This window comes from Dromaius novaehollandiae, chromosome 2, assembly GCF_036370855.1.
Source record: "Dromaius novaehollandiae isolate bDroNov1 chromosome 2, bDroNov1.hap1, whole genome shotgun sequence".
Lineage (NCBI taxonomy): Eukaryota > Metazoa > Chordata > Aves > Casuariiformes > Dromaiidae > Dromaius > Dromaius novaehollandiae.
Window position 1 is genome coordinate 142,866,454 of NC_088099.1, and position 27,617 is coordinate 142,894,070.

The window sequence follows — 27,617 nt, forward strand, 5'->3', positions numbered from 1 at the left end:
CTCGGCGGCGCCCGTGCGCGCGCGCAGCGGGGCAGGCGCGGCGCTCAGCCCGCGGCGGGTGGGAGGGCGGCCCGCTCCCTGCCGCGCGCCGCAGCCGTTGGCGATGAGCGCGGCGCCGGGCGCGCAGGGGCCCGTGTGCGCCGTGGGGGCGCCGGCGGCGCCGCCCGTGCGCTCCCTCTTCCGCCACGTGCGGCTGGAGAACCTGGCGGCGGGGCTGAGCGGCGGCGTCATCTCCACCCTGGTGCTGCACCCGCTAGACCTCGTCAAGATCCGCTTCGCAGGTGAGGCTGTGCCGCCCGTTCCGCCCCGCGCCCCCGGCTTCCCTCTCACCGGCTGCGCCGCCCCGGTGAGGCCGCCGGGCCTGCGCGGCCGGGCGGGGCGCCCTCGGCCGGGAGGCTGCAGGCCCCGCGCTGGAAGGGCCGCGGTGTGCGAGGCGGGAGCTGCTGCGGCCCCTGGGCCTGAGACCTGCAGGCCGGGGGCGCAGCGCGCCTGTGTGGGGCCAAGGCGTCTGCTGTGGGCTCTGCGAGAGGCCGAGTGTGCAGTCACGCCGAAGCCTCACAGCTCGGCTTTTCTCGGAGCTTGCCCTTAATGCTGTCGGCTACAAATATAAAACAATACGCTGTGCTAAAGTTTTACTAATATCGTTACACATGATGTTTCTAAGCCAGTGACCCACAAACTGTCTTTTGGGAGGTAGGAGAGGGGGAGTAAATCCAGATGAGATTTCTGTGGCTGCGAATTTTTGCCAGTCAGAAGTCTGTAGTTGCATAATGACAGGCTTTTGGGCAGGTAGCCACACAAGTTAGAATGGTCAGGCAGTAGGCCAAAAGGGATAGTTTCAGGTTCACTTGTCTTCCATCTTAAGGCAAAGCTTTTGTGTTGTTCTCAGAGACTACAAAATGTGCTGTTACCTCTAGGCTCTGTTATCTGATCAGATCAATCCAAAACTGGGATTTAAACACTTTCTTGTGTCTCTTGGGGGCACACTCTGGTCTGTTAAGAGTGTAACTAGCAGAAATGATCCTTCTCCTCTATTTGGCACTTGTGAGACCACATCTGAAGTCCTGTTTACAGTTTTGGGTTCCCCAGTACAAGGAAGACATTGATATACTGGGCTAAGTCCAGCAGAGGCCACCAAGCTAGTCAGGGAGCTATAGCATATGACATACAAGGAGAGGCGGAGAGAACTGGATCAGTTCAGGCTTAAGAAGGAGGCAGCTGAGGGGAGACATTATTGCTGTCTATGACTACCTAATTGGAGGACGTTGAGAAGTTGAGAGTTGGATTCTTCTTGGCAATGCTCAGCAATAGGACAAGACGCAACGGACACAAGTTGGAACATGGGAAACTCCAATTAGATGTTGGGAAAACAGTGTTTTTACTGTGTGGGTGATCAAATAGTGGAAGAGATTATCCAGAGAGGTTGTAGTCTCTCCAACCTTGGAAACGGTCAAGAGTTGACTGGACATATCCCTGAACATCCTGATCTAATTAGGCCTGTTTTGAGCAGAGGGTTGGATCAGATGACTTCTGGAGGTCTCTTCCAGCCTAAATTATTCTATGATTCTGTATGATTGTTTCACTTTAGTTCTTGATTTCAATCTGTTAAGTTTTGGTTGGACTCATCCAAGGCTCATAGATTTTCTACAAAAGTCTGTTCCAAATCACTGAGATCTGAACTCCATCTTTTAACAGAATGGCTTGTGTGTTGTTTTTTAATAGCCCAAGAATGTATCTTTTGTCATGGGAGGGAGTAACATGCTGATATCTTTTGAGTTTAAATATCATTTAGGCACTTTCTCCCAGCTCCATATGAGTTGTAGTTAACAGTCTTTCCCATTCCTGGTGGCTATCACAGGGATAGTTGTTTGAACTATCCCTAAGTTATTAGCTAATATTCCAGTATTACATTTATTCTGCCTTATCTTTAGATAGCTTTTTGATCAGGCTGCATAGAGGGAATGACAGGGATAATTTCACATGCTTGTCTGGGTTGAAAATAACATTTTCCATGCTTTGTCTTCAACCAGGAAGTAAAGGCTGACATCAGAAATCAACACTGTGAAGATTCTCAGCAGCGTCATACCAGACAGTGTTACATTCAAATCTTTGATTTCCCACCTTTTTTGGTGTCTTTCTAAACCAGATTTAATAGCAGGGTGGTAAAAACCTGGGAGAGGACTAATGCTGCTTATTCAAGAATGAAAATGGAATTCAATTTGTGTTCTGGTTTGGAGTGGTTAGCAAGATATTGATGCTTTGTTAAAATATGCCCAGAAAAAGCATTTTGTCTTTAGTGCTGGAATCTGTCACAACATACAGTATTGTACACAAAGTCCAAGGGAGAATGAGTAATGAATAGAGTATTAAACAGAAACATCTGGAAATTTTTGACTGTCAGAATTGAACTTAATGGGGACACAAAAGCTATGCTGACTATAAAACTTTGAGATTAATCCTCAGGAAAATTGCAGTCTAGCCTTATGTCTGTATTAGGAATGAAAGCTCCTGATAAGTTATTAGCATAGTAGAATATTTTAGGTTGAAGGGGAGCTGTGGAATTCAACCCCTGCTCATAGCACGTATGCTTAGATCAGGTTGCTCAGGCTCTTGTCTAGTTGAGTTTTAAGTAGCTCCAGAGTTACCTCCCAGGGTGACCAGTTCCAATATTTGATAACATTCATGGAGGGAAAAGTTAGTCATTAGGTCTAGTCAGAATTTCCTGTATTCCAACATGTGTCTGTTGCCTCTTGTCCTCTCACCATGCCCTGTATCATGCGTGCTGTAGGTAACCATCTTGCTGCTATGGTAGGAGCCATAGTAGTTAATGTTTTAAATTGCTTGAACACCTGTGTTCTAAGTGAAATCTCTCAGAAAAACTTGCACATTTTGTCTTGTTAACAGTGACATTTTCTGAATGTTTGGACAAAGAGCTGTTCAGTTACATGTGTGCATGTTTAAGAAGTGTGATTTCCTAAAAATCCATTCAATGACTATAGAAGGAGAAACAAGAATTTATGGTGGAATAACTTTTGAGTGTTTTGGTAAAAACAGGCTTGGAATCAGTAAGACATGACTTGTTGAAGATATTCAGATCTTCCTAGAACACTTAAAAGAAGAAGATTTAAGAGTTGCTATTTGGTGCTTAGTCAAACTCCTTATGGAAATGTGTTGCTGAAGACCACACAAGTATCACTTGAAATATGACATGAAATTGCTGCGGTGTTAAAAAGAAAAGGCAGAAAACTTTAAGGTCAAAGCTGCTGTTCACCAAAAATGCGTATTAATTTTGTCAGATTTATAGAGACTTTCTCTTGCAGACCTGAGTTCTGTTTTCTTTCGTTTTTTTGTTTTCTGGTTTTTTTTGATCTTGATCTTGAACTGTAGACTCCTGTTGAAGCTCTAAACCTTAACTCGTGCATACCTTTAAAATACAGCTAATTAGTTAGGTTTGCATGTGCACTGTAGGTTTGTTTGGAGGCCATGTACTTACATGGTGGCTCTTAGACAGCTGAACTTCGTGCTTTCTGAAACCTTTTTTGATATAATCTCTCTGTTGCATAGTAAGTGATGGATTGGAGCTGAGGCCAAAATACAATGGGATTCTCCACTGTATGACCACTGTCTGGAAGCATGAAGGACTGCGAGGCTTGTATCAAGGGGTAACCCCGAACATGTGGGGAGCTGGGGCTTCCTGGGGACTTTACTTTTTCTTGTAAGTAGAACTGTAGAATGTTTCATGTCCTGTGTAATTAATCCTCAGATATAGACTGCCTCTTTTTCGGGGGGTGAAGAGGGTATAAAAATGTGCTAAATGACTTACAAACTTGTGATTCTCCTGGGAAGTCCAAGTCTATTAGAATGTAAGCAACCTGAGGCAGAGACTCGTTACTTTCTCAAGCACAGCGCGTGGCTATGATGCTTCAGAAGTACTAAGTAATTTGGGAGATTGTGACATCACTCTTGAAGAATCTTCTAAAAGTGGTGATAAACTGTGCTTAAAAGCTTATGAAAAATAAGAACCTAAGCTATGAAAGATGATAAAAATTAAAGATTAAAAAGTTGTCTGCTAAAGCTAAATGTTTAACTGATGTTCAGTAATTCTAGTGCCCCTGAGTGTCTTCATTTTTTCTGAATTGATATGCTTTGCTTGTAAAGGCTGAGGGTTTTTTGTTTCTTTTTTTTTGATATTCAATCTTTTCCACTTTCTTAGCTGTATAACTGTGACCTGATTTCCTGCTGTCCCCAATTAATTAAAACATTTTAGGGAATGGTTATTTGGTATGCCTGTACAAAGCTCACTCATCAGTTGTCTGGACTCTGTTACTGCTGGACTTTATTCCTCAAGCTTCGCTGTAGATCATTGTTCAGCTCCTATTGACTACTTCTCAATCCACAAAGCAGATGGCAAGACTGGAAACTGACTCGAGAGAAAACTCGGTGTATTTCTGAGCTACAAAATAGATAGCTGTCACTGTTTGTTTAATAAAAGGGGGACTATCTAATCAGTTTCTTTAAAGTTAATTCTTGACATCAGGTAACTGTTTCAAGATGTAGTAACATTGTTACTGAGAGTAAAACTTTATTTAAATTTGTATTACTGTAGTTCACTTTAAAGAATTAACTGTTCGGTAGTCAATTAATCAAGTAAACAAAGATACTTTGTTTATACATCTGGTTTGCAAGGTTGAGTGATGTCTAATGTTTTTCCTGATCAGATCTTAAGTGAATTTTATGTGGGGGTTGTTTTTTAGTGATGTACATTTATTTTTACTTTTACCAAAATATATTTCACATTTTCCAGTTATAATGCCATCAAAGCTTACAAAAAGGAAGGGAAGCTGGAAAGTCTAGGTGCAACCGAACACCTAGTGTCAGCTGCAGAGGCTGGTGAGTTAAATGCAAAGAAGATTAATGTTTGTTTCTAGCCTGTCCATATGCTTCTCTTTGCCTTTGTCTGTCAGTGCTGCTTTTTCTTACAGGTGGCAAGTGCAAGTGTTTCAGTCCAAATACAATCATGTACTGTCTGTAAATAAATTATGTTTAAGATGAATGGATGGATGTCTGTGCTCTGCAGTTTTGTTCAGAATTAGCAGTTGTTAAAATACTTTTTGAGCTCGATTTTTTTATTTTGTGTGTTTTCTGTATGTAGTACTACTTTGAGTCCCAAAGCATAAGCTATGTAACTGTTATTATCAGCTTTTTATCAGCTTGTTAGCCTATTACATGTTAAACACTTAGACTTGGAAAAGAGAAGGCCTGTTGAAGTTAGTAAAATAACTGAATTGCTCATTGGTCTTTGAAAATCTTTTAATTTAAGCTCCAAGTTTTCTTAGAAACTATAGATCCAAAATAAAAATACATTTTTTTAATCAACATGACTTCTACTACTTTGTTTCTAACATATGTTCCTGTATATGCTTCTGTTTCATACTTACTAATCTAGGCAATTGAGAAGACTTTTTATTAGGATACTCTAGCATTTTATTGTTGAAAATAAAGCATGTTGTTTGGTGTGAAAATAGTAATGAGTTGTTTTACTATTGTATTTTTAATAATTTATAAAGCTACAAGTTGCTTGTATTATCCTGGCATTATAATTAAGCACATTTGTCATGACCAAGGTGTCTGTTAAATTTTGAAAAATTATATATGAGGATACTAATTGAGATAATCAGAGCACATTATGAAGTTACTTAGTTTCCTGTCTAGTACAGATTACACTGTTGACTGTGGAAAGGTGATGCAAACAAGGGGATGGACTCCACTAGTCCAACTAGTAGGTTGGACTTGGTTGTGAACTTTGAAGGCAGGAGAGAGAGAGAGAGAACAATGGTGTGCCTAAACTTTGCCTGTTTTAAGTAATATGAGTACTCTTTTAGGATGAGTAGTTTTGTCATTGTAGAAGCCCATGGTGCATTGAACTGAGCAAGCTGGAACAAGCTTTAGAGTTGGCGTAACAATCAGTCTAACTTCCATCTGTTCTCAGGAGCCATGACCCTCTGTATTACAAACCCAATATGGGTAACAAAGACTCGACTTGTGTTACAGTATAACGCTGGTGTTGATCCATCAAAGCGGCAGTACAAAGGAATGCTTGATGCTCTTAAGAAGATATACAAGAAAGAGGGCATACGTGGCTTGTATAAGGTAATACAATTTAAGAAGAATTCCAGGATTGGCTGTCACCACTCTGTAGTGCTGAGAGACTTGTCTACAAAAAACTGCAAGTTGCTTGTTTGTATAAGCTCACTTATTTTTATTCTGTGAGTCTTCTTCCCTACAAAAAGGCTGAATCATAAGAAAAGCAATTAGAGTGTTGAAATGTAGGAAGTCACCAAAAAATAGAATGTTAGCTTTATGGCTAAACAATTTTCTGTTGGGAGATAATGCTGAAATGAGAGTAAACTACAATTTGCTTCTTAATTTTTTGGAGTCTTCCTAAAATTAGGATTTGGATGAGCGTGGCAGCAAGAGTGTAATCTATCTTGCTGCTAGTGCTTTCTTCCATTTCATCCCATATCTGTCTTTCTGATATCTTGTGGAACATAAACATATGACTAACGTAGCTGTTAATTTTTTCTTCCACAATGGGTGGTTTCACAACTGTTCATTTGCCCCCTAGTTGTTCAGATCTGTAATCTGTCATCTGTAGATCCATAAACTTTGTAGACCTCTAAATGTGGTCTACATATGTGGGGGGTTTTTTGTTTTTTTGTTTTTTTTACTCCCCTTAATTTAGGGAAACAGATGGCAACTGGAGTTGGACTTCTTTGTGCCTCCCCCTTCCTTCAGGCCATGATATCAAGATACATTCATCAGTGCCTGGAAGGCATGAAGAAATCTGTTTTAGTTCAGTCTGGCTCTTCTCCTGCAAGTAATGCTACAGAGCAAGAACACTGTCTCTTAGGAATTGTCCTGATTACTGAACGTGAACTTATTTTTTTCGCTGAGAAAAATATAATCCTTTCTGTGCTGAAAGACTAGTATGCCACATGTCAATGAATGCCAACTTCTGACACTAGGAACAAGATACTTTACTTATTCCTAAGTTGAACTTGTCAGGATTTCTGGCTTGCCTGCCTGGATGTCTGCTCTGTTCCACATAGATAAGTTCTAATTTCTTGCCTCTGTTAGGATTTAAGATGTTTTTCCATTGAGTTATTTTTCAGATTTTTCATGCATTTAGTATGTGTTGCCTTTGGCACCAGACACTTCTTTGTAGCATTAATCTGCAAGTGAGGAGCTAAACTGGGTAATTCCTTTGAAAGAGCAAATTACTTGCTGAAATAGCAGTTCTGAAAGGCAGATTACCTAGATATGTCCTGAGTGACCTACGTAACTATCCACACCGAGCAACTTTCATCTGACATCAGGATCCTCTCCATGTTTTCTAAACTGTGGGGAAAAAAGCACTTCTGCAGGTGCCTCTTTGACTTGTCCTCACTGTAACCTTCCTCCATTCTCTTTTGCTGTGTTCTGTTTTTTGGGGGGGTTGGGTTTTTTTCTCCTTACTGTGTTTGAAATTTGAGGGCTGGAGTTTTGTTAATCATCATGAGTTGCAGGACTTCTACTGCACATGAATGTTATCTTTTTCCTTGTAATCTTGGTTTCAGGTAGAGTTCTTACAGCAAATAAGGAAGCCTGGGAGAATACCACTACAGGTTGGAAATAAAATCTGGAAGTAGTGCCTTTCTGGTCAATTTGAGATTAGCCTTCCAAAACCAAGATTTGTGTCCAAGCTATTTCATTCCTTTAGGAGCAGAATCATGTCTTGCACTCTGTTGCATGAGAAGCCTTTACTGTTCTGAGCTATTCGTATGTCGTTTGAATACACCTATTAGTCAGACCTGTTGGAGACTTGAGCTCTCAAAATTATTTTGCCTCATGAAGTTGAATGTCATGCTGTCACCATTGTATTAAGAATGCTGAATGTTTCTCTTGGTTTAAGTATAAGGCAGGATAGCCCAAACACTATGAAATAATCGTAAGACTGTAGGAGTTGGAACTTCAGGAAAAATGAAAAATATTTCAGAGCTCTTGGGAAATGATTAGCTGTGTTGTATGGAGTGGTTGACTACTAAAACCTCAAGAAGGTAACTAACCTTCTTTCTGGCCTCTATGCATCTGTATTTTTATCTTTAGCTTTATTCTGTTTCAGTGATGATGTGGAAGCAACAATTGTACACTGTAGCATTTCTGTCTCTAATTATATATTTAATTTTGTCCATTGTTTGAGGATTCTGCATTATATAGAAACTCAAAAAAATAAGGCTGTAATCCTCCAAAAGAGGATCCAGCAGAGCTTCTCTGAGCAAAGATTGATGCTGTTAAGTCCTTATGGCATAAATGTTCTAAAGATACATTGAGAATATTAAAATAAAAAATAGTGGGAAGTATATAAAGCAAAATGATTTAAAAATTGATCTTCTCTTTAGGTTCTTATAGAAGATGAAGAATGGTAATTTCATCTGTCTTTGTGGCAAGAAAGATATTTGTGGTAAACGTGTAAGAATAAGAAAATTGAATGGGAATTGAGTGGTTTCAAGGACTCTTCCTCAGCCAGATACTTTCAGTACTGAAAAGAAATCAGTTTTGTTTTGAATGTTTTTCTGTAAGAACACATTGACTGAATTCCTCCTTTTTGCTTGATTAATAGAAGTCTAGGTCAGCTCCTAATTTGCTTAGGGCTGATGGATGACCCAAGCAACTGTCAGCCATTTTTGTCCCTTTTAATAATGGCCAAACATTAGAAATCCTTCAGTCTTTGGAAATTTTCCCCAGCAGTACAATCTAATGCTGGTATTCAGTTAGCAAATCTCATCAGTAGATTTTTTTTGGACTCTTGGGTGCAAGTTATCCAAATCTGCTGGCTTAAATTTAAGTATTTAGCACTCATAAGTGTTGTTTAACATTCCTCTCTTGCTAGTGGGAAAAATATGACATCATTCTCCTATGATATCAGTACATCATCCTAGTTCTTTCCAAGTAAAGAGCAATTATTTCATGTACCTTTAACACTTTTACTGTGTAATCATAGACATATGTTTGTGAAGATTTTCACTGCCATCACTATACATAAATTTCATACTGTTCATGGTTCATATTGACCCAGATCTTCCATAATTTTTCTTTTCCCTTCCTTCATTTCTATTTTTATATTTGTTGCTGGTTTAATTTTCTTTTTGAACCAGGATTTGCTGGTTGAAAAACAAAGTTGTCCTTTCTCTCTACTATGGCCCTTTGACTTCAAACTTTACAAAATTCTAACATTATGCTCGCAGTTGACAAAATACAGACAATTGGTTTAATTCCATTTGTCCTCATTTGGGGAAGCTGCTTCTTCTACGTTGTTGATTGCAAACTGGGACTCTAGCTAGCCCCTAACACATTTCATCAGTTTGTGATCACTGATCAGTTCATGACCATTATTTTCTACTGTAATAACAAATTCATCCTCATTTATTAAAGAGAAGACCTAGAAAACCCTTTCTCAATGAGTGTTACACCTTGCATTTAACAAATCTGTAACTTTCAGAAAGCTAATCTCTGAAGTGCTAGAAGCTTTGTGCAACTTCCATCCCTCTTGTTTTATTTCTTTCTGCAAGTTAGGAGTTCATGAAGTAATTCATCTTTTTGTCCTGTTATACATTAGAAATGCAAATGGACCAGGATGCCTTTTCTTCATCTGTAGGCTCTTAGTAGTATATTGATCTGTATGTATTCAACCTTCCAAGCTTCTGATTTAGTCTGATACAGAATTTTATGTCTGGATACATCTCTTTATTCCTCTGTCTCCTGAATCTCTGATACATGAATGGATCACAAAACAAAGTTCACCATGTGAAAACTGGTAAAACTGCTCAGTACCAGTGATTTCTGAGAAATGTTGGTTCTTTAGTCCTTTTTCCCACATTTTGATCACTTACTGCTTTATAATTGCTGCTCTGCAGCAGTTTTCAGCAAGCTTTTGGCTGCTGTAAGTCCGTTTGCAGCCAAGATGATTAATTCCCCTTTTATTTGTACTTTTCCAGTGTGAGTGATCAATTCTGCAAAAAGAAAACTAGTGCTTCTCAGAACCTATGCAGCTGTCAGTTAATGTTCAGCAACTCCTGCCTTTTTTTCTTGTAGAGAGAATTCAGAGAATACTTCTTTTTCCCCCTTCACTCAACTTCTTCTGAGAGAAAAGGTTTCTTTATGTTTTCCTATTATGCTCTTACTGTCCATTATTGCCTCTTACAAATGGGGAACATTTCCCAGATTGATTTGTTACAGCTTTGTTCTTGCAGTTAAAGTCACCTCTGTTGGGCTGCCCTGGAACATGCTTTGAGCAGGGTGAGGAATGCTCCCAACCAGTCCAAGTCTTAGATTTATTTAAAGTAAATCATACATACATTTAGTCATTATAGGAGATTAGCTTTGCATCTGTGCCCTTCAACTTTCCACTGTACAAATGTGTGTGTGTGTAGGTGTATACACATACACAGGCATATTTAGCTCCAAGACTTGTTCACAAGAGTTTTCTGTACCTCTGCTCCTGATGGCCATCCTCACCTGACGCATTAGCTTCAGTAGTTGACATATCAGTCTCAGGTGGGAAATAAATGGGCTTGGGCCCAGTCCCTGCAAGCAGATTTACAGGAACATAACTTGATTGTATTCTTACGGTCCTGATCCATGCCATCCAGCTGTTTAAGACCTACACTTGTGCTTTGTTAGGTGGAGTCCCTAGGCCACTGATTTTATCTTGCTTGCTTGTTAGGTGCCTTAGTCTGTAAGCCATGTGGAGCTGAGTAGCATTTATTACACTTTTGTGAGATGCTTACCATAAGAAAACCAACCCTCATGGGTTTTGAGTTATTCTGCACAGTAACAATTGTGCAGTCACAATTTGTAAAGGAATAGTGTCTGTGTGCGTGCATGTGTAAACTGAGCTCTAGCAAGTTGTACAGCTTTTTGTGGAGTGCTGTTTAACCATGTTTTATTCCTTTTTTTAGGGATTTGTGCCTGGTCTGTTTGGAACTTCGCATGGAGCACTTCAGTTCATGGCATATGAGGACTTGAAACTGAGATACAACAAGTATAGGAACAGACCATCAGATACAAAACTGGTAAGACTACTGAGAATGAAAATGTATTGTGGCCTGTGAACGGGTGAAAATTTATTACATTTGTGTAGGTCACAGAAAAGCTAAGTTTACAAAGTATTGATAGGTTAATTGGAGTGAGTAAATAAAAGAAGAACATATCCAGCTTTTTCACTTTTTTGGTACAAGTAATCAGCGACTGGCTAGTCCTAGTTTTTGGTAAAACTTGCCATTTTTTGAAATGTGTGTATTTTAAAGGGGAAAAAAATCTAAAGTATTGTTTAATTCAAATTACAAAAATCAAATAAAATTCTGGGAAATTGGCTAATTTAAATCATACAAAGCTCTTTAATTTTTATTGCTTTTAGAACACTGTGGAATATATAACAATGGCAGCTGTATCCAAAATATTTGCTGTGTCAGCAACGTATCCCTATCAAGTTGTACGAGCTCGTCTTCAAGATCAGCATAATACATACTCTGGCATATTTGATGTGATCTGCAGGACGTGGAGGTAGGCATGCAGAATTAAAATCTGGGAAACATCTGGGAAAATAGCACTATCTTACAGAATCAAAACCATATTTACTGGCTTCTATGCTGCAGCTCAGAGCAAATAAAGTGTTAGCTGTACAAAGTCATACTGAGCAGGATGCCACTAAAAGCTGTAATCTAAGGACAAAGCAGGACAGGTGAGGGTCTGTGCTAGCCTGCAGACTTCTGTTGTTTATTCTGCCTCTTTCCTCCCTTCCCCAACGAATTTCTCTTACAGATTAGCAAGGTTAAAAAATAATACCGAGTGGCCATTTTGGGGCTCTTAAACAGAGAAATCTCACTTGCGTGCTTTAGATTATCACATATGATGGGAGGGCTGTGTTGCTGGGAGTTGTGGTTGTTCCAGACTCCTGGCAGGAGGAAGTGAGCTAGCCAGAGCTGTTCATACCAATGTCCCTGGGTTATCCTGCGGCCCAGCTGCATTTCTAGTCTAGTCCCAGCTTCCCGTAGGATGTTTAGAAAACTGTTTTCTCACAGCTGTGTGTATCTTCTCCCAAACCATCTTTCTTCAGCTTCACAAGGCATGTGAAGGTTTTAATGCAGAAAACTAGTTGCTAAGGTTGGCCGCCCTTGCAGCATGCAACCAGTACTCATCTTGTGCTGAACAGCATTTCTGGATTGAAACTTACTCTGCAAGACACAAAGGGAGTCAGCTACTTCCTGGGATATTAAGAGGTGCCACATAAATGAGGCTATGTTGTCCCAGGGCCAGCTCAGGCTCAGAGGCAGTACAAACGTTTTGGCTGAAGCCAGCTCTTAGTGAAAATATCTTTGATGTCTCAGCACTGTGCACTTCAGTGCTGTGGTCTGTAGGAAGGGTCATCAGTTCTGGTACAGCATGAATACATGCAACCAGTCTGGGCCCAGTACTGTATTCATATGAAACAAATGCAACCTAGAGCACTGAGGAGGGTAGTATATAGTATAAACCACACCCAAGCAGTTTCCAAGACCTGCCTTGAACATAATCATCACTCCAGGTGTCATAGACTCCTATGAAGCTGGGAAATGGGGAGCTGAAAACGGAAGTCTTTGAAACTTTTTAAGTGTTAAGTAGCCCTAACTAACATGAATATTGTGATTCAAATTGGGAGGAGTTGGAGTCTCACTTATTAGCCAAGGGAATCAGAAGCCTGGAGGAGTCGCTCTAATTCTCTAAAAATGAATGCTAACTTCTGCAGCTGACTTATCCTAGTTGTATTGACCCTCAGCTCACTTGTTACACAACCCAGAATCACAGATCATTTCATCCCAGTTGACTTCAGTGAGATTAAATATGTAAATGCTTTTTGGAACAGGCTGCAGAAATTTAATTTATTTTAACCACTTCTTGTTGCCTGAAGAAGGATACTGAATTGCCTCCAACTTAGAAAATACCAAAAAACCCCGAAGTCCAGGCTAAATTACTCATATACAATATCCTATTGTTTGTTCAGAAGAGAAAATGGTGGCCTAAGAATTGATATATTACATCTTTTTAAACATTTTGTATAAAATAATTTTGACATCATTATTCCTAACCTGAAATGCCTCTCTGGGAGGGAGGGAGGAAGAGAGAGAGGGAAAGGGGGGGGGGGAGAGAGAGAGAGAGAGAGAGAGAGACACCATACCTTGTTTTATGTCTCATTTCTATTAGAATACATTAAAAGTAAATGCTTTTCTGTTTCTTTAAAGGAGAGAAGGAATTCATGGATTTTACAAAGGAATTGTTCCCAATGTGATCAGAGTGACTCCTGCCTGCTGTATTACCTTCGTAGTGTATGAAAATGTATCTAGCTTTTTACTTGGTTTTAGAAAAGAGAATAATTAAAGGTACAAGCTTGTGTTCAGAAGGAATTTATCCTTTGTTTTTTTATATTTATGATCTGCGAGAGATTTAGTTCATCAGTCTATTTGGACACTGAATTGATTTGGTATTTTGAGGGGAGAACCTAGAGACAGTGAAAACCTGCTTACATCTCTTTTGCTGAATGTACCTGCTCCATTCCTGTCTCCTCTCTGAATCAGCAGTGTCTACTTGAAACAATGTCTGCAACTGTGAAATAGCACTGTGACTGGATGAAGTGAAAACTGAGATAAAAGCAACTCTGGAATCTGTGAAACTTTAAATACGGTGTCTTTATCTGAGTCTCATGCAGCAAGTGTGTATGTAGTTGTTTACAGCAGTATCTGGAGTCTTCTGAATCCACCTCTGTGTAATTTGTCAGATTTAGGATATGGAGTTCTCCAAACTGATTGCTCATCCAATGCAAATGCCTCAGTGAGGTGCAGTTTGGAAACTCAAATTGTTTTGTAAACAGTCAGCTGTCCTTTCTTGTTTTTTTGAATAATAGCCAATCTGATGAAACCCAGTTCTTTTCTGCTACCAAGACAGACTTGCAGTGTGGTTTTTGGCTTGTTCATTTTTAATGCCAGACCAAAGTCTATGTTGAGCACATCACTGGCCACTTACTTTTCTATCTCTTTCTCTGTCTGTCTCTATGTCTCTGAGCAAGAGATTCTGTCTCCATCACTAATCTGTCTGACCAAATAATATTAAAAGGTTACATAAGAAAAATTAGATTTTTTTTTTTTAGTAATCATGTAAATAATGTTGCAGTTTTCAAGGCACTTTAAAAAAAAACAAAGATGACTGCTTATTTTCAATAATATTCTTTGAAAAAATAGGTAGTCTAAAAAAATGCATCTCATAGTGAATTTGAATAATAATTATGTTTACTTGCATGACAAAAATTGCTGTCAAGGCTATGTAGTTTTTTGAGATCTTGGGGTTTTTGAGTTAAGAAAATACATTACTAGCTAGAACATCTGCCTTCTCCTGTTAGCATGAAGGTATTAAGAAGCATGTAAAAAGTATCACTTAACTGAAGAGGAAAGAACTTAGCAAAGATTAACAACAAGCAGGGGGAAACAATCAGTTTCATAAGGAGCAAAGAATACTATCCAGCAAGACTCCCAAATAATCATTTGCAGAAGTTTGCTGATTAATAGAAGGCTAACCTAAACCAGAAATAAGGCTTTTAAGCAGAGGTTTGGGAATTGCTTTCACTTGTAGGTTAAAACTTAGAAAACTACAAGAGCTGCTCAATATTTTGAACCTGCATTCAGCAATCCATTTGCTTGTTTCAACTGATACTATTGGCATGCAATACATTTTCTGTATGCTTAACTTTTTAAATAACTTACACTTTCTTCTCCCTTCTCACGTCCTAATCAGATGCATTTGACAATATACTATGTTATCTCATCTGAGATGGCATGTGGCCATTATGGCTGACCTTGTTTTTTTATTATAAAAGCTTTCATGTGTATTTGGCTCAAGATCAAATTTAAAGTTTACCATGCAAATTACTGTGTAGATCACTAATCCTAACAGTCATCAACTTCTTGTGCCTTAAAAGTTTTTACTTGGTTTTGTGTGTCTTCAGGTGTATAAAAGGAATTTAATGGAACATTGAGTTGAACTCTACCATGCAAGATGCAAAATATATTGTGATGTTATTGACATACGAATAAATCATAAGCAGATAACAGAAGTTATGCACTTACTACCCTGGGTTAGTATGTTCTATGCCCAGGACAGTTTATTCATGCTCCAGGATAAATGCAAAGACAGGCTACAAGCATGTGCATAATCAGTTACTGTATGTTAACTGACATCCTGTAAATTCACAGCATAGCTTAGCTCACAGTAACTTGTCTGTGCTCAGCTACCCTAAAACCTATCGTCCAAGCCAATGAAAACAGTGACAGTTTTTCGTAGACAAACACCAGCTCTATAATTTGCTGGATTGCAGCAGTATCACACACATGCTTGCGGTGGGGAAAGCCTGAACGCTCTCCTAGCTTCAGGTGTGTTCCTCCAACACTCCTTAAAAAGCTGCAGACTAGGGCTAGCAATCTGAGAGAAGCCTGGGGACAGTCTTACAACCTGTTCAGAAAAAAAGCTGTACCTTATTATTAAATAGTTGAAATAAACTACTTATCTCAGATGTAATGCATTTCCTTTTAATTTCTGGAAAGAGCTTATGTTTCTGCATGTTATACATGCTTTTTATCTACTTGTTTTTTATTCCATTAATTTAAATTTGGTTTTGTAATGTAAACATGACTCTGTTTCCCTTTACAATTTGTAAGGCTTTAAAAAAAAATGAGTACTATCACTTGTATTTGGAAGAGAACACTTAAAATGCTGCTAGCTAGGAGATGTGGCATGATCAATGTTACCACTTTTTGTCCAGTTTTGAGACTGCAATTAAATATCTGCAGCATCAGTTTACCAGTACACTTCTTGAAAGCCAAGGCATTTCAGCCTTATTTCCCTATCTTCCAAACTAACATATCTAGCTTTTAATTAACCAAATATACCAAATCACTTTGGTAATTGGTAACCTGACAGGCTCTACTCAGGAGAATTAGTTATTTTAGTGGAGAAAAGAAATTAAATTTTGTAACTGTACAATTATGTAGTATTTGCATGCTAGTATTGGAGAGTAATAATGGATTTTTATATTGAAATCCAATCCATCAAAAAGCAAAGAGGAGAAGGAAAACTTAATGATAGTCTGTTTGTACTTAGTTTTTCAAAATGAGGTATATAGTGCTTACTGATCATGGTCTAGCTCACAGTTAAGTCACCACGAGTTTGTTCAGAGCCCTCAAATTTTAACAACAGAGCATCCTATTCTGCAATCAGGTTCACAGAAGTAGATTTGGGGTGTGTATTTTGAAGGCTAAAGTGAAGATGTGAGCTTTCTCTGGTCTTCTAAAAAACATAAATGTCTATCATAATACCATGTAAATACCTTAAACAGTTTGCTGACCAATAAAATAGCCTGAATTTTTTTGTAAAAGGTCTTATTTATTTGATATAAAAAGTTAGTTACAACTCTTAAAATGGTGATACATGTTCATATTTCAATCCAAACAATGAATTTAAAAAGGAAACTAATGTATTTCTGATATTTATATTCTAAAATGATTATTATAAAAGCCCCTTCAGTGTGCCAAAAAAAAGTTAGACAAAACACTACAGATGCAAGAGTTTGGTGCATTTTAGTCAAATACTTGCACCCAAATTTATAGAAAAAAATTTTGAAGAAAATTGTACAAAATAATAAAAAAAAATAGGGAGAGGTTATAAAAAGGGCTTGGAACATTATTTTGGCAGTTCTTCAATGATGATACGGGAGACTGAATTCCATCCAGTAGAAGCATCTCCCCTTGGATAATCTGAGCAAGTGCCAACCCAGATGGCAACATCCACCAACCCGGCATTGATCCCTTCACACAGGCCTTCCACTGTTTAAAGACAAAAATTGGGTTAGACACAATCACGATCACTGTATTTCATAACTGAAGCTGGATACAAATACTTACCAGCAGCAGTTCATTGCAAGTTTGTCCTATTTAATTACATCTGAACAACATTTTTGGAAGTAAAAAACAGAGTAAAAAAAAATTAGTGTGGCAACACAGGTACAGAATCCATGCTCCCTGTTGGCCTCTGTTATGTTACCTGAAGCAGACAGCAATCCTCAAGATGGCTAAATGGGAGGCATATCTCCTTTAAATGCTTAAATTTATGAACTGGTAGCTGGGACGTGGCTTCAGTCCCATCCAGTTATCTTTTCTGAAACAATATAGTTGAGGTGGGGAATGGGGAGGGCAGCTGAACCCTGCAAAAGTGAGTGCCACCCTGTAATCTTCCAGTCCTCCTTCACTGTTTCTGTCTGATGCTCCACTTCTATCACCTTTCTTTTCCACTGGCATCACTAGTTGGAGATGGGTTAATGAGGACAGACATGTTCTAACCCCTGATGAAAAAAAATATCATAGCTATAGAAGCTGTATTTACTACTGTCATAAAATATTACAGGGAAGAAAATGGCCTTTGTGAAGAGCTGCACTGCTGGCTTCACAGTACTTTAGCCCTGTTCTAGGCAGAAATCGGTTGGGCTCTGAGAACAAAGTATAGCTGAAACCACTGATGTAATGTGAGGAGTAGTCATAGCCATAAATCTGTTAAGTTGATGTAACACACTTGGTTTTATAGATACTTCTCAGAGTATAAGCAGCAACCATCAGAAAGGTAAAGTAGTACAGACTTCATGCTCGTATATTTACCCTATTTTCATAGTATCATATCCTTCAATATTGGAATGACTTCACTCATTTGCTTTTGGCTTAGCCAGTAAATAATTTCACTTTTGAGGTGCTTTTGCATTTCAGCTGAAAATTATAGTAGAAATTTCAGGAGGATTAAGTCTAGTCTAGTTCTGCACAGATAACTGTAAATAGCATTATTTTAATTCAGGGTAACACTTTCTACTTGGCAGTAATGCAATTTTACCCTGTGCTAATACAGCATAGTATGCCTCTGTGTTCAGAAGCCTCTTCTATTTCTAAACTGCCGGGTGTAAAGTATCATGAAAAACACCACAGTAAAAAGAACTATTTAATAAATAATTCCAGTCCTGTTACTGTTATTGATAGTCAGTTATAAGACAGAACAAGTATTAACTAACTACCCTTCTGCCTTTTGAGTCTTTTGACTTTCTACAGCAAAATCTATGCTCTCTACCCATTTGGTAACTAGATTTAATAGCAGCTAGTAATATATTTCTGTTCATGCAGTCTTGGCATACGTACCTGAAGAAGTTCGATGTATATTAATGGTAGAATTCAGTTCTGGACTTCCTTGATCTAAATATATTATGGCTTCAATAGGAAGTGGCCCAGCACATTCCGCTCCATTAAAAGTAAAATACCAGCGCTGACAACAGGCATTTCTGCATTTTAGCCGAAGTGATCCACTGAAGAGAACTCGAAGAGCACTGTTAGAGCGCATCTTTGTAAATGTACATTCCTAAGAGGGGACAAAAATATTTTGGTAGCAACTTCTGATTTTGAACCAACTTCCTAGAATTGTTTTGAGAATGTTTTGACTATATTCTTAATTCCTTTCCTTCAAAAAAAAAGAGTAGTGCCTGACAAATACCATATGATGCAAATCAGAAACAGCACCTCACAGAGGATAGTGGGGAAGGAGGACTATTGAAATTCTTAACTTTAATTAGAAAATACCTGCTGGTAAGTTGGTAACCTAGTTACCTTCTGGGGTTTATGTACAGTGCTATCAGCTATCTGAAAGCTGCCCTCAACTCCTTGCACTGCTTCATTGCTCCTACTAGGTTGGGATTTCTAACTCTCTTGCTAGGCTTGCACCATTGTGTTTGCAAGTTTTATACTCAAGGGCTTCAGTGGAGGATGGGAATACTTGGGTTAGACTGGGTAAGATTTCTTAATCCTGCCCCTGAAAAATGCTTATCCTTTTTGCAGTAATACCTTCCAAGAGAGTTTTTGTGAATGACCGTTTTGAAGCAGAAGTTATAGTCAAGTACAATTAACAAATGCAAGTCTTTCCTGCCCTTTATAATGTGGTAAAAATCTTGCCCTACTTATAGAGGTACTTTTTAGGTAGTGTCACTTCCAGCTTTACAGCTACAGATGTGAAAAACTGAACCTGGTCTTCTAAAAGTACTCTTAAACCAGCTACATCATTCTTTTGAAACACTGTTTCAAAAATAAACAACCAAGCACATGTTGGAAGCTGTTTAAACATATTTGAGATGGACCTGAAGTAAACCTTTGAGAAGTTCACCCTATTTGTGCTACACTGTACCTATAGTTAAATTTACAAACTGCTGTGGTATTGCTTTAGTTGGTAAAATACAGCATCCTTGGCAAAGCTAACTTACTGCTATTTTCCCAAGATCTATGCCGTAATTCAGTGCACTCCATGAACACTGCTTGAAGTTGGGCGTCCAGGACTCCTCGAAGCTCTCTCGCATACACTCTCCCTTCTCCCCCTTGAGGCCGTCGCGCCCTGGGATGCCGGGCGTCCCGGGGATTCCGTTCACTCCAGGGCTCCCGTCGCGCCCAGGAACTCCGCTGGGGCCTTGCAAGCACATTCCATTATACTGAAAAATATCACAGATTTTGCCAACTCTGTCCATTAACTCTGAGGCACCCCCCCCCAACTTATTCTGGCACAAGCTAATGTTTTTTTCTGGACCAACAAGAAAAGAGTTCCAGTAGAGGACAAAGTGAAAAAAAATATAAAAAAATTTCAAAGATAAATTAACAGTGTAAGCAGAATTTACTGTAAATTACGATTTCAATTATTTTATTAAAAAAATGCGTAAATACTAACTCCTAAAGAGGATCAGAAATTGCCCTAGACCAAGGATTAAAGCCACAATAGTGAAACATAAGAAGATTCAAAGCATTCCAATACAAAAACAAAAGTTAAATTTTGATAGTTACTTTTTCCTGCCCCACCACTGCTTGTATAACTGTCTTGGTAAAAGCTTTTACTATAATTCAGTCCTTTTTTCTTTTTAAAAGTAGAGAAACTTTTGCATTTCATGCAGAACAGAGGCTAACAATTTTTTTGTTCTATCACCTCCAGCACAGACTCAATGCTGTCACAGTCATGCAAGGCAGACTCCAGAGTGCCAATAAGGCTTTTAAATAGTGCACTTTAAAAGCATATTGATGTTGATCAGATTTGGGAAGCTGTGCATTGCAGTAAACCTGTACTCAGGATTCCCATCCATATCAATGGAGATACAGGCATGGAAGAACTGTACACTAATGTCCTCCATAATGTTAAAGTAATTATGAAAGGCCAAATGTTGCCCTCCCAAACTACATATAACACACTTTGTCTTTGAAGATTTGATTTTGCCCGCCTTGGATACTGAGTTTGTGCAGCTTGGCGCTCTTTCCCCCAGCAATGTGAGCAGTGGACACCAGGGAGGAGCCAATTTGTGTCACAGCCAGCAGGAGCAGGCACAGAAACAGCATCAGCAGGAATCTGCAGATGCTGGTGATGTCACGGCACGCCCCACAGTTTTTAGTTTAAATGTTCTTTCCCATCTGATGACTGACTGCTTGCTCCAATCTTCATCCCAAATCTTCAGCTCTGTACTCTGCTCTTCCCCTTTCTCACATCTATTTCCATTCCTCCCTTTTCATTCACCTAATACACATCTGTTTCTTCAAAAAGAAACAGTTGTGTAATTTTTCCGCCTCCTACAAACCATTACACTATCTGCACTGCAGAAACTGTAACACCACAGTCCTTGTCCTTTCTCCTTTGTCTGGTGAACGGTTTTGTTCTGGGATTGTTGCTTATTCTGTGCTTTAAATGCAAACAACAGAATGGTCATCACAGGCTTGGCTGGGCCACACTGTTAATAAAATTAATAGTTATATGAAGAAGTACGGACGGAAAATGCAACTTAGAATAATGAATGCTGGTATTTCCTTACTATGGTCACACAAAAAGAAAAAAGTTGGCATATGGTAAGGAAACAGTGGATTGTTTAATCAAGACAGCCACCAGAAGACTGGTTGGAGAAGCACATAATAATTATGCAAAGACATTTCTATTTCTTAAGGCATTGATCCCCTGATTTTGATGATATTTTTCCTCTTCAATCTATTTGTAATATTGACTTGCTCTGATTTTTGCACCTGGCCGCTCCACACAAAAGTGTTAAGCACACCGAAAGCTGCGAGCTCCAAGGCTGCACGCTCGCAGCGCCGCATCCCAGCGCACGCTCACCCGGCCCGGCCCGGCCCGGCCCCCCGCCACGAGGGAGCAGGGCACCACAAAAAGAGGAGCTGCAACCGCTGCGAGTTTAAAGCCATAAATCTTTTTTCCACAGAGAATAGCTTAAGCTGTTGCTCACCAAAAAAATTAATGCGAGCAAAAGAATTACCTAGGCTTTGGTCTCCACTCCAACTAAATTCATCTGCTTGCCAAATCAAGTATTTCTACATGTTTTCCTAGGCTGAAAATGCATAAAGCATTTTTCAAAATGAAAATGTCTGCTGAAGCCAGGAAGCCCTCTCACTCATGTCTTAAAAGTTTTCAGTCTGCTCTTTAAGAGCTCCGTGTACAGTTTGCTTTACTTGAAACAGGCTGTACAACAGGACTTTGCATGAATCAGCTCCCATCTAGTCATCTGAGCTATGCTGCTCGATCTGCCACACCCAAAAGCACAAAGCAATGCAAAAGAAATGCCCAGTGTGAGGGACCCTTAAATACTACTCAGCTAGAAAACTTGAGCTGCTGCATGGGTGCAGAGGCCTTATTCTTGATGCAACTCAATTTCTACAATAACAGTAAAAGGACATCAAAGCTGTGTGATAGGGAAGTAGTTTGGCCAGCAAGGGTGCCTTCAGCACATCACTTTTGGGGATCTCTCTGGAGATCATGGGAGAAACATCCGTGTCACTGATTTTCTATAGGAGGTGAATGGCACTCCAGCAGCTCTTGGAAATGGCCTCACATCTGCTTTTTACATTCCAAGGACTGGAAAATCCCAGTCCTCTCCTCTACCCCCGAGACGGGATAGTTCCAATGCATTCAGGTTTCTAGCTGCAATGGAATCGCGAGCAGAGCTACGCAGACCCAAGTGCCAAAGGGAACGTGACTTGAAGGAAAAGTGGAGTTAGTAAGCACACCGCAAGCTGCAGCTTTCACTGTACCTAGTGGCTGTTAAAGAGCTGTCCTTCTATTTCTTTTTCTTTTTGTAGTTTATTATTTATTCACTACTCCAGTCTTTTGGCAAATAAACAGCATTTACTGTTGATGTTACAAGGGCTGAAAGATTTCATCTTTGCCTCTGCGATTTGCAGGGGGAAGGATGGCAGCTCACAGTACATCCTTTATTCCTGCAGCGATGCCTCCACTCTAACTTGGCCTGGCTTTCCCATGCGGACATGACTGGGAGTGGAGACTATGCTGACTTTAACCACAAACTCCAGAGACTCTGATCCTATGTAGAAAACACGAAGAAATACACCCAGCCCCCGAAAATGAGCGGTTTCTGTGAAAGTTCGCCTAACCCTCTCTCACCATTTTCCTCATTCACCACAACCACGCGGTAATAAAAAGAGCGAAAGAGAAATCAAGCGACCCCAGAAGCGGGGCAAGGGCATCCGACACCCCGAGAAGCGAGCGGGGCGCTGCGCCCGCCGCCCGCCGACACGTCGCGGCGCAGACGGGGCACCCGGCGGGGCCGCCTTCCTTCGTGTCAGCCCTTGCGGGAAGGCAGACGCGCCCCCACCCCGGCGGCGGCTCGGCGGCCGCCTCGCCTCGCCCCCCGGCAGCTCCCCGCGCCCCCACGGCCGCCGCCGCCGCACTCACCACGTCCACCACCTCCCGCTGCCGCAGCGCCTTCTGCTTCCCCTTGACGCCCTCCGCGCCGCCGGGCGCCGGGCACAGCAGCAGCGCCAGCAGCAGCAGCAGCAGCGCGGCGGCCGCCGGGGCGCAGCGCATGGCGCAGCGCATGGCGCGGGCGGCGGCGCGAGGGGGCGGCGCGGGGGCGGCCGTGCTGGCGGCGGGCGGGCCGGCGCGGAGCGGAGGGGAGCGGGCGCTGCGGCGGGCCGCGTCCGTCGCGCTCGGCGGCAGCGCGGCGATAAATGAGCCTTTCAGCGCGCGGAGCCCGAGCTCCCTCCCCGGGGAGGCCCGGAATTTCCATCCTGTAACCGAGCAGGAACTCGCAGGCAGAGCCATCCCCCAACGCCGCTGGCACGGCGGCCGGGGGCTCCCGCCCCCTCCGGCCAGGCTCCGCTCCGCGGAGGGGCCGAGCGCAGCCGTTGCGGCTCGGTCCGGCCCCCCGCGGGCGGGCGGGGGATGAGAGGGCGCCGCCGCCCGCGGGGTGGCGAGGGCAGCGCTGCCATCTCGGGGCCTCGAGCGAGGGCCCTCGGGCAGCGGCGCCGACCGTTGAGCGCGTGCGGGGAGCTGCCGGCGCCATGGCGGCGGCGCGCGAAGGCGGGAAGGCGGTGCCGCCCGCCGAGAAGCTACCAGAAGCATGAGGCGAGGGCGCGCGAGGCGGCGCCGCGAGAGAGGCGCGGGGGTGGTGCTGCGCGGTGCCGCGGGTTAGACCCGCCGCGTAACGGCAGCCGCGCTCGGGAGCCGTTCCGCTCTCCTCGGAGCAGCCGCTTTGCTGCCTGTAGGAATTTGCTTTACAGATAATACCTGTCTGATTAAAGATGTGTTTTGCCAAGAACTCACAGCTCAAAGGCGGCATAAGGCCACTTCAGAAGCCTAACGTAGCTTGAGTAGGAACAATTTAAAAATAGCTAGGTATAAATGACTGATTTAACAGGAGCACAGCGTAAGGACACAAAATCCTTCTAAGCAGCAGCAAAATATGAGACTTTATAAAATACCTCAACCCACTGAACACTGTTGATTTAGTAACGCAAGAAAATGCCCTGCAAGCCAGCATAAGCCATCTCATTTTGCCTTCATTTAAAATAATGCTTTATGTTTGAAACATGCTATAAATGAAAGCACTATAAGGAATGCTGCCTATCCTTGGGTATTAAATGGAAGTAACAGATACTTGAAAGATAACTCAGGAATGCTGCAGTCTTAGTGGGATTTGTAGTGGTACAGTTTCCAGAAGGGGGAGATACACTTCAGTTTTTTTTTTCCTGAGGTATTTAAGGCATTTTTCCGGTAGGAATGCATGTTACAAGACACTGAGCCTTTCCCTCTGGAACATGCAGAACCGGGTCTTCATTTACGCTAAACCTCTTTACATCGTTCTGAGCTCTGCATGTGAAGCCACGTCTCTTTCTCTCTTTCCCACTTCCATGTTGCCTGAACGCAGTAAAGCAGTAAACAAGATTTGGACCCTAAGACACTCTTGTAAACTGCGTTACGTAGCGTCCTGAATGTCAGAATTGTTGACAGCCACTTTTCAGTGAGGCAAGGACAAGTTTGTGGGGAACTGTAATGATGCACGCATCTTGTTTCATAAAATGCTTAATAAATATTTTTTCCCTGAACCAGTTGGGAAAAGTTATGGAATGATGTAACTGCTTAATTATAATAATTGCTTCTGTGACAGCCTTGGTAAAGATCCACCAACAGGTACACACAGAAGATTCGTTACGCAATTGTATGTCACTGCCAGCAAACCTTTCCTTTCATCAGGGTTCATGACAATGTTAGGAGGAGGAGGATCTTTGACTTCTCTGTCATATGCTTGTTCGCACAAGTGGGGCATCATGATCCAAGTGCCTAAGGATCCCCAGCATTGAGAGTGTCTGTCGCTAAGGTACATCCTTTCCCAGATCACCAAATTTTTCTGTTACCAGATTAATTTCTTCAGATGTGTGATAGCTGATGTACACAGTACAGCAGCATTGAAGACCTTCTTAATACAATTACTCTTATTTTAGATAGCAAAATTTGCATATACATCTGTGTGCATTTCTTTGAGTTCTCTCACCATTACAGCATTCTTTAGGTCTAGTTAGAAGCATTTAAGGAATTTGGGATCCTTTGTGTCTACTTCCCATCCTGCATATCAATTCCTTTAGAACACAGGAGGCACTTGAGGTCCAAAATCAATGATTCTTCCAGAGAAAGCAAACTGAAGAAAGCTGTAAAAGAAGGCCTTAGCAAATAATGGAGGAATGCCTGCTTCAAATTCCAGTAATGTACTGCGTAGTCCCTAGCACTCATTTGACTTGCAATGTGAATTAACATCTGGAAAACAGAAATATAAACATCCTCCTTAGCCTGGTTCAATCTGATCAAGCCCTTGCCATCTGCGAGGCTTTTGCTTTGTGTGCTTCTGACATATTTCAATGCTGTTTGTACTTCTGAAGACAGTCACTATTGTTGAATATTGGGTGAGATATTCAAATTGAATCAGAGCTAGTAATCTAATTTGCCTTAAAATAATTTCAGTACAAGAAGGGCTGCTACAATAACCTAGCTTGACCATCTTAATAGCAGGAGCCCTTATCTGTCAACTAATGATTCCTTCATCAAACCTATACTGCCATATGATATGGAATTTTTCTTTTAAATGTGGCTTTACGCCCATATCAGCAAAGATGATGAAGCTCATCTATCTACCATTTAAATGTCACTAAAATCTTCCACACTGCCACTCTGCTGCTGCATAACTCAGAGAGGCTCACACAAGACCCCCCATGATAAGTTGCAGATCTCACTCCAGGCCAGCGCTGTGAGCGCAGTTTCCCAGCTGCGACTCCAGTAGTCTCTTCCTCCTTCTCCTCCTCACACTGCCTTGGAGCACCCTGGAGATCAGCCACAGGAGGCTGGAGAGGAGGGTGCACTCAGATGCACCAGTGCTCCCATTTGCCTGGACTATAAAAGGTTTGAATTCAAGTGTTCGCCATTGGGTCACCAGGTTTTTCAGCCTTTCTTGTGTGAGCTCTTCTGTTTTATGAATACCATTTAGTAGAGCAGGATTTTGAATCCTCATATTCCTCATATTGGAGGGGTAGCCTCGTGCTTGAAAGCCATATCCTTTTTTTGGCCCAGTAAATAAGTGGTATTCATTATTACAAATTGATATTCATTCATGCATCTTCACAAACACAAACAACTGCAATAGAAAAAAATAAGAGCATTTTATCTTAATAAAATGCAGAGCCTGGCACTGAAAGATTGCAGCATACTCCAAATCTGATAGAACAAAAATTTTAACCTGTGCTTACACAGTGAGGAGAAGCTTTAACCACTCAGAAATGGATTCTTCCCAGATGGGGAGTGTATTAATTCTGGCTTTTCACAACCACAGAAATCAAGCTTAGGTATCTGTTAAAAAAAGGTAATTGCTTAGGATCCTGAGCCAAAAGAGGCACCTGCCCCATGAGGTAGGTGCCAAATCCAGGGCGTTTCCTCTGCTTTTGAGTCTTACTGCCTTAGAAGTTTCCCTGTTCAGGTGATGCCTGGGGATTTTGACTTTGAATGGCAATGCTACCTATGCATCACTTTGGGAAACTCATGCCTGTGGGAGGCTAAGCGGCAGAGCACTCAGGGCAGGCATTGCAGTGCCCAGTGCAGCAACACTCAGTTGCTGAGCTCCCCTTGGTGTGTGCTTTTCATCATGGAGTTCATCATTTAGCTCTTGTTCATTTTGTTACTGATACTTTGGGGTAAGTTGTAGGTGACTGAGTTAGCACGAGGGCATATTGCTTTCCTTTAAAATGTTCTATATTTTTAGAGGAAATAGAAGGGGAAAATGTGTCAAAGATGTAAAAGGCAGAAATCAGAGAAGACTGTTGAATTTCTCAAACGGCTCTTTGCAGCCTGACTGTCTGATCAAGGAAACAAAGAACAGTCTGTACAGCAATAAGAGGAAAACCAAAGTAAGCTGCAGTAGAAAACCAAAGCAAGACTGCTCAGGAAAATTTATTACAGGTTTAATATATTTAATTTTCTTCCACAAAAAAATCCTTTAGAAGACCGTAAAAATCAAAGAGATCACAGTCTTGATCCCTTTTAATATCTTTTAATTTATATATTTTATTTAAATAGCATGTTTAACTTTTTAAAATACCCTGAACCCTCTCTCCCTGTATTTTGTTGTTTTACTAGCACAGATATATAAACAATCTGCCAGTAGCTTCTAAATAAACATGATAACCATGGCGTTAGAGTCAGAATATTACTTTGCAGGTACACATGTTATCATCTGAATCTTAAATAGCTGTGAGGCAGACTTCTTTTTTCAGACTGTAAAACTTACTAAAGTATTCTTTCTCCTTCAGGCTGTAGGACTCACTACAGTATTATATCTGCCTTTGAAAAAATCTTAGAAGTTTAAGTCACATCTGTATTCTGCTTTTTGATATTCCATACCTCCAGGTGAAAGTCAAGTCATGCCAACAGTTCACAAGTCCATGGAAAAGAGTTGAATATGTAAATGATAGCCAAAAAGAAAAGGCAGAGCTAAGAGCATAATAATGAAGTTCGTCAAAGACCAGCGGCTCTTAAATGCCGTGAAAGCATACGATAACCCTTCGGAGGTCTGTCTGAAGAAGAAACACCCTGCGTCCGTATGTAGGAGGATGGCAGCTTTGAGTGCCAGACAAAAATCATCAAATTAAATACTCAGTTGTGTT

The 27,617-nt window shown here is 41.0% G+C and overlaps 2 protein-coding genes across 2 annotated transcripts; one reads left to right on the plus strand and one right to left on the minus strand.

The window, feature by feature from the left end:
- Positions 1-9: 9 nt before the first annotated feature.
- Positions 10-13,474, plus strand: SLC25A32 (solute carrier family 25 member 32). The gene is made up of 7 exons (XM_026119572.2): positions 10-281; positions 3,565-3,715; positions 4,805-4,890; positions 5,990-6,150; positions 10,998-11,111; positions 11,456-11,601; positions 13,317-13,474. The coding sequence occupies exons 1-7, from the start codon at positions 104-106 to the stop codon at positions 13,450-13,452; spliced, it is 972 nt and encodes a 323-aa protein (XP_025975357.2). The 5' UTR covers positions 10-103; the 3' UTR covers positions 13,453-13,474.
- Positions 13,475-16,482: 3,008 nt separating this feature from the next.
- CTHRC1 (collagen triple helix repeat containing 1) lies at positions 16,483-23,323 on the minus strand. Its single transcript, XM_064507629.1, has 4 exons — positions 22,867-23,323; positions 19,403-19,624; positions 18,294-18,510; positions 16,483-16,943 (listed from the first exon to the last, which is right to left on the minus strand). The coding sequence occupies exons 1-4, from the start codon at positions 23,233-23,235 to the stop codon at positions 16,801-16,803; spliced, it is 951 nt and encodes a 316-aa protein (XP_064363699.1). The 5' UTR covers positions 23,236-23,323; the 3' UTR covers positions 16,483-16,800.
- Between the last annotated feature and the right edge of the window lie 4,294 nt (positions 23,324-27,617).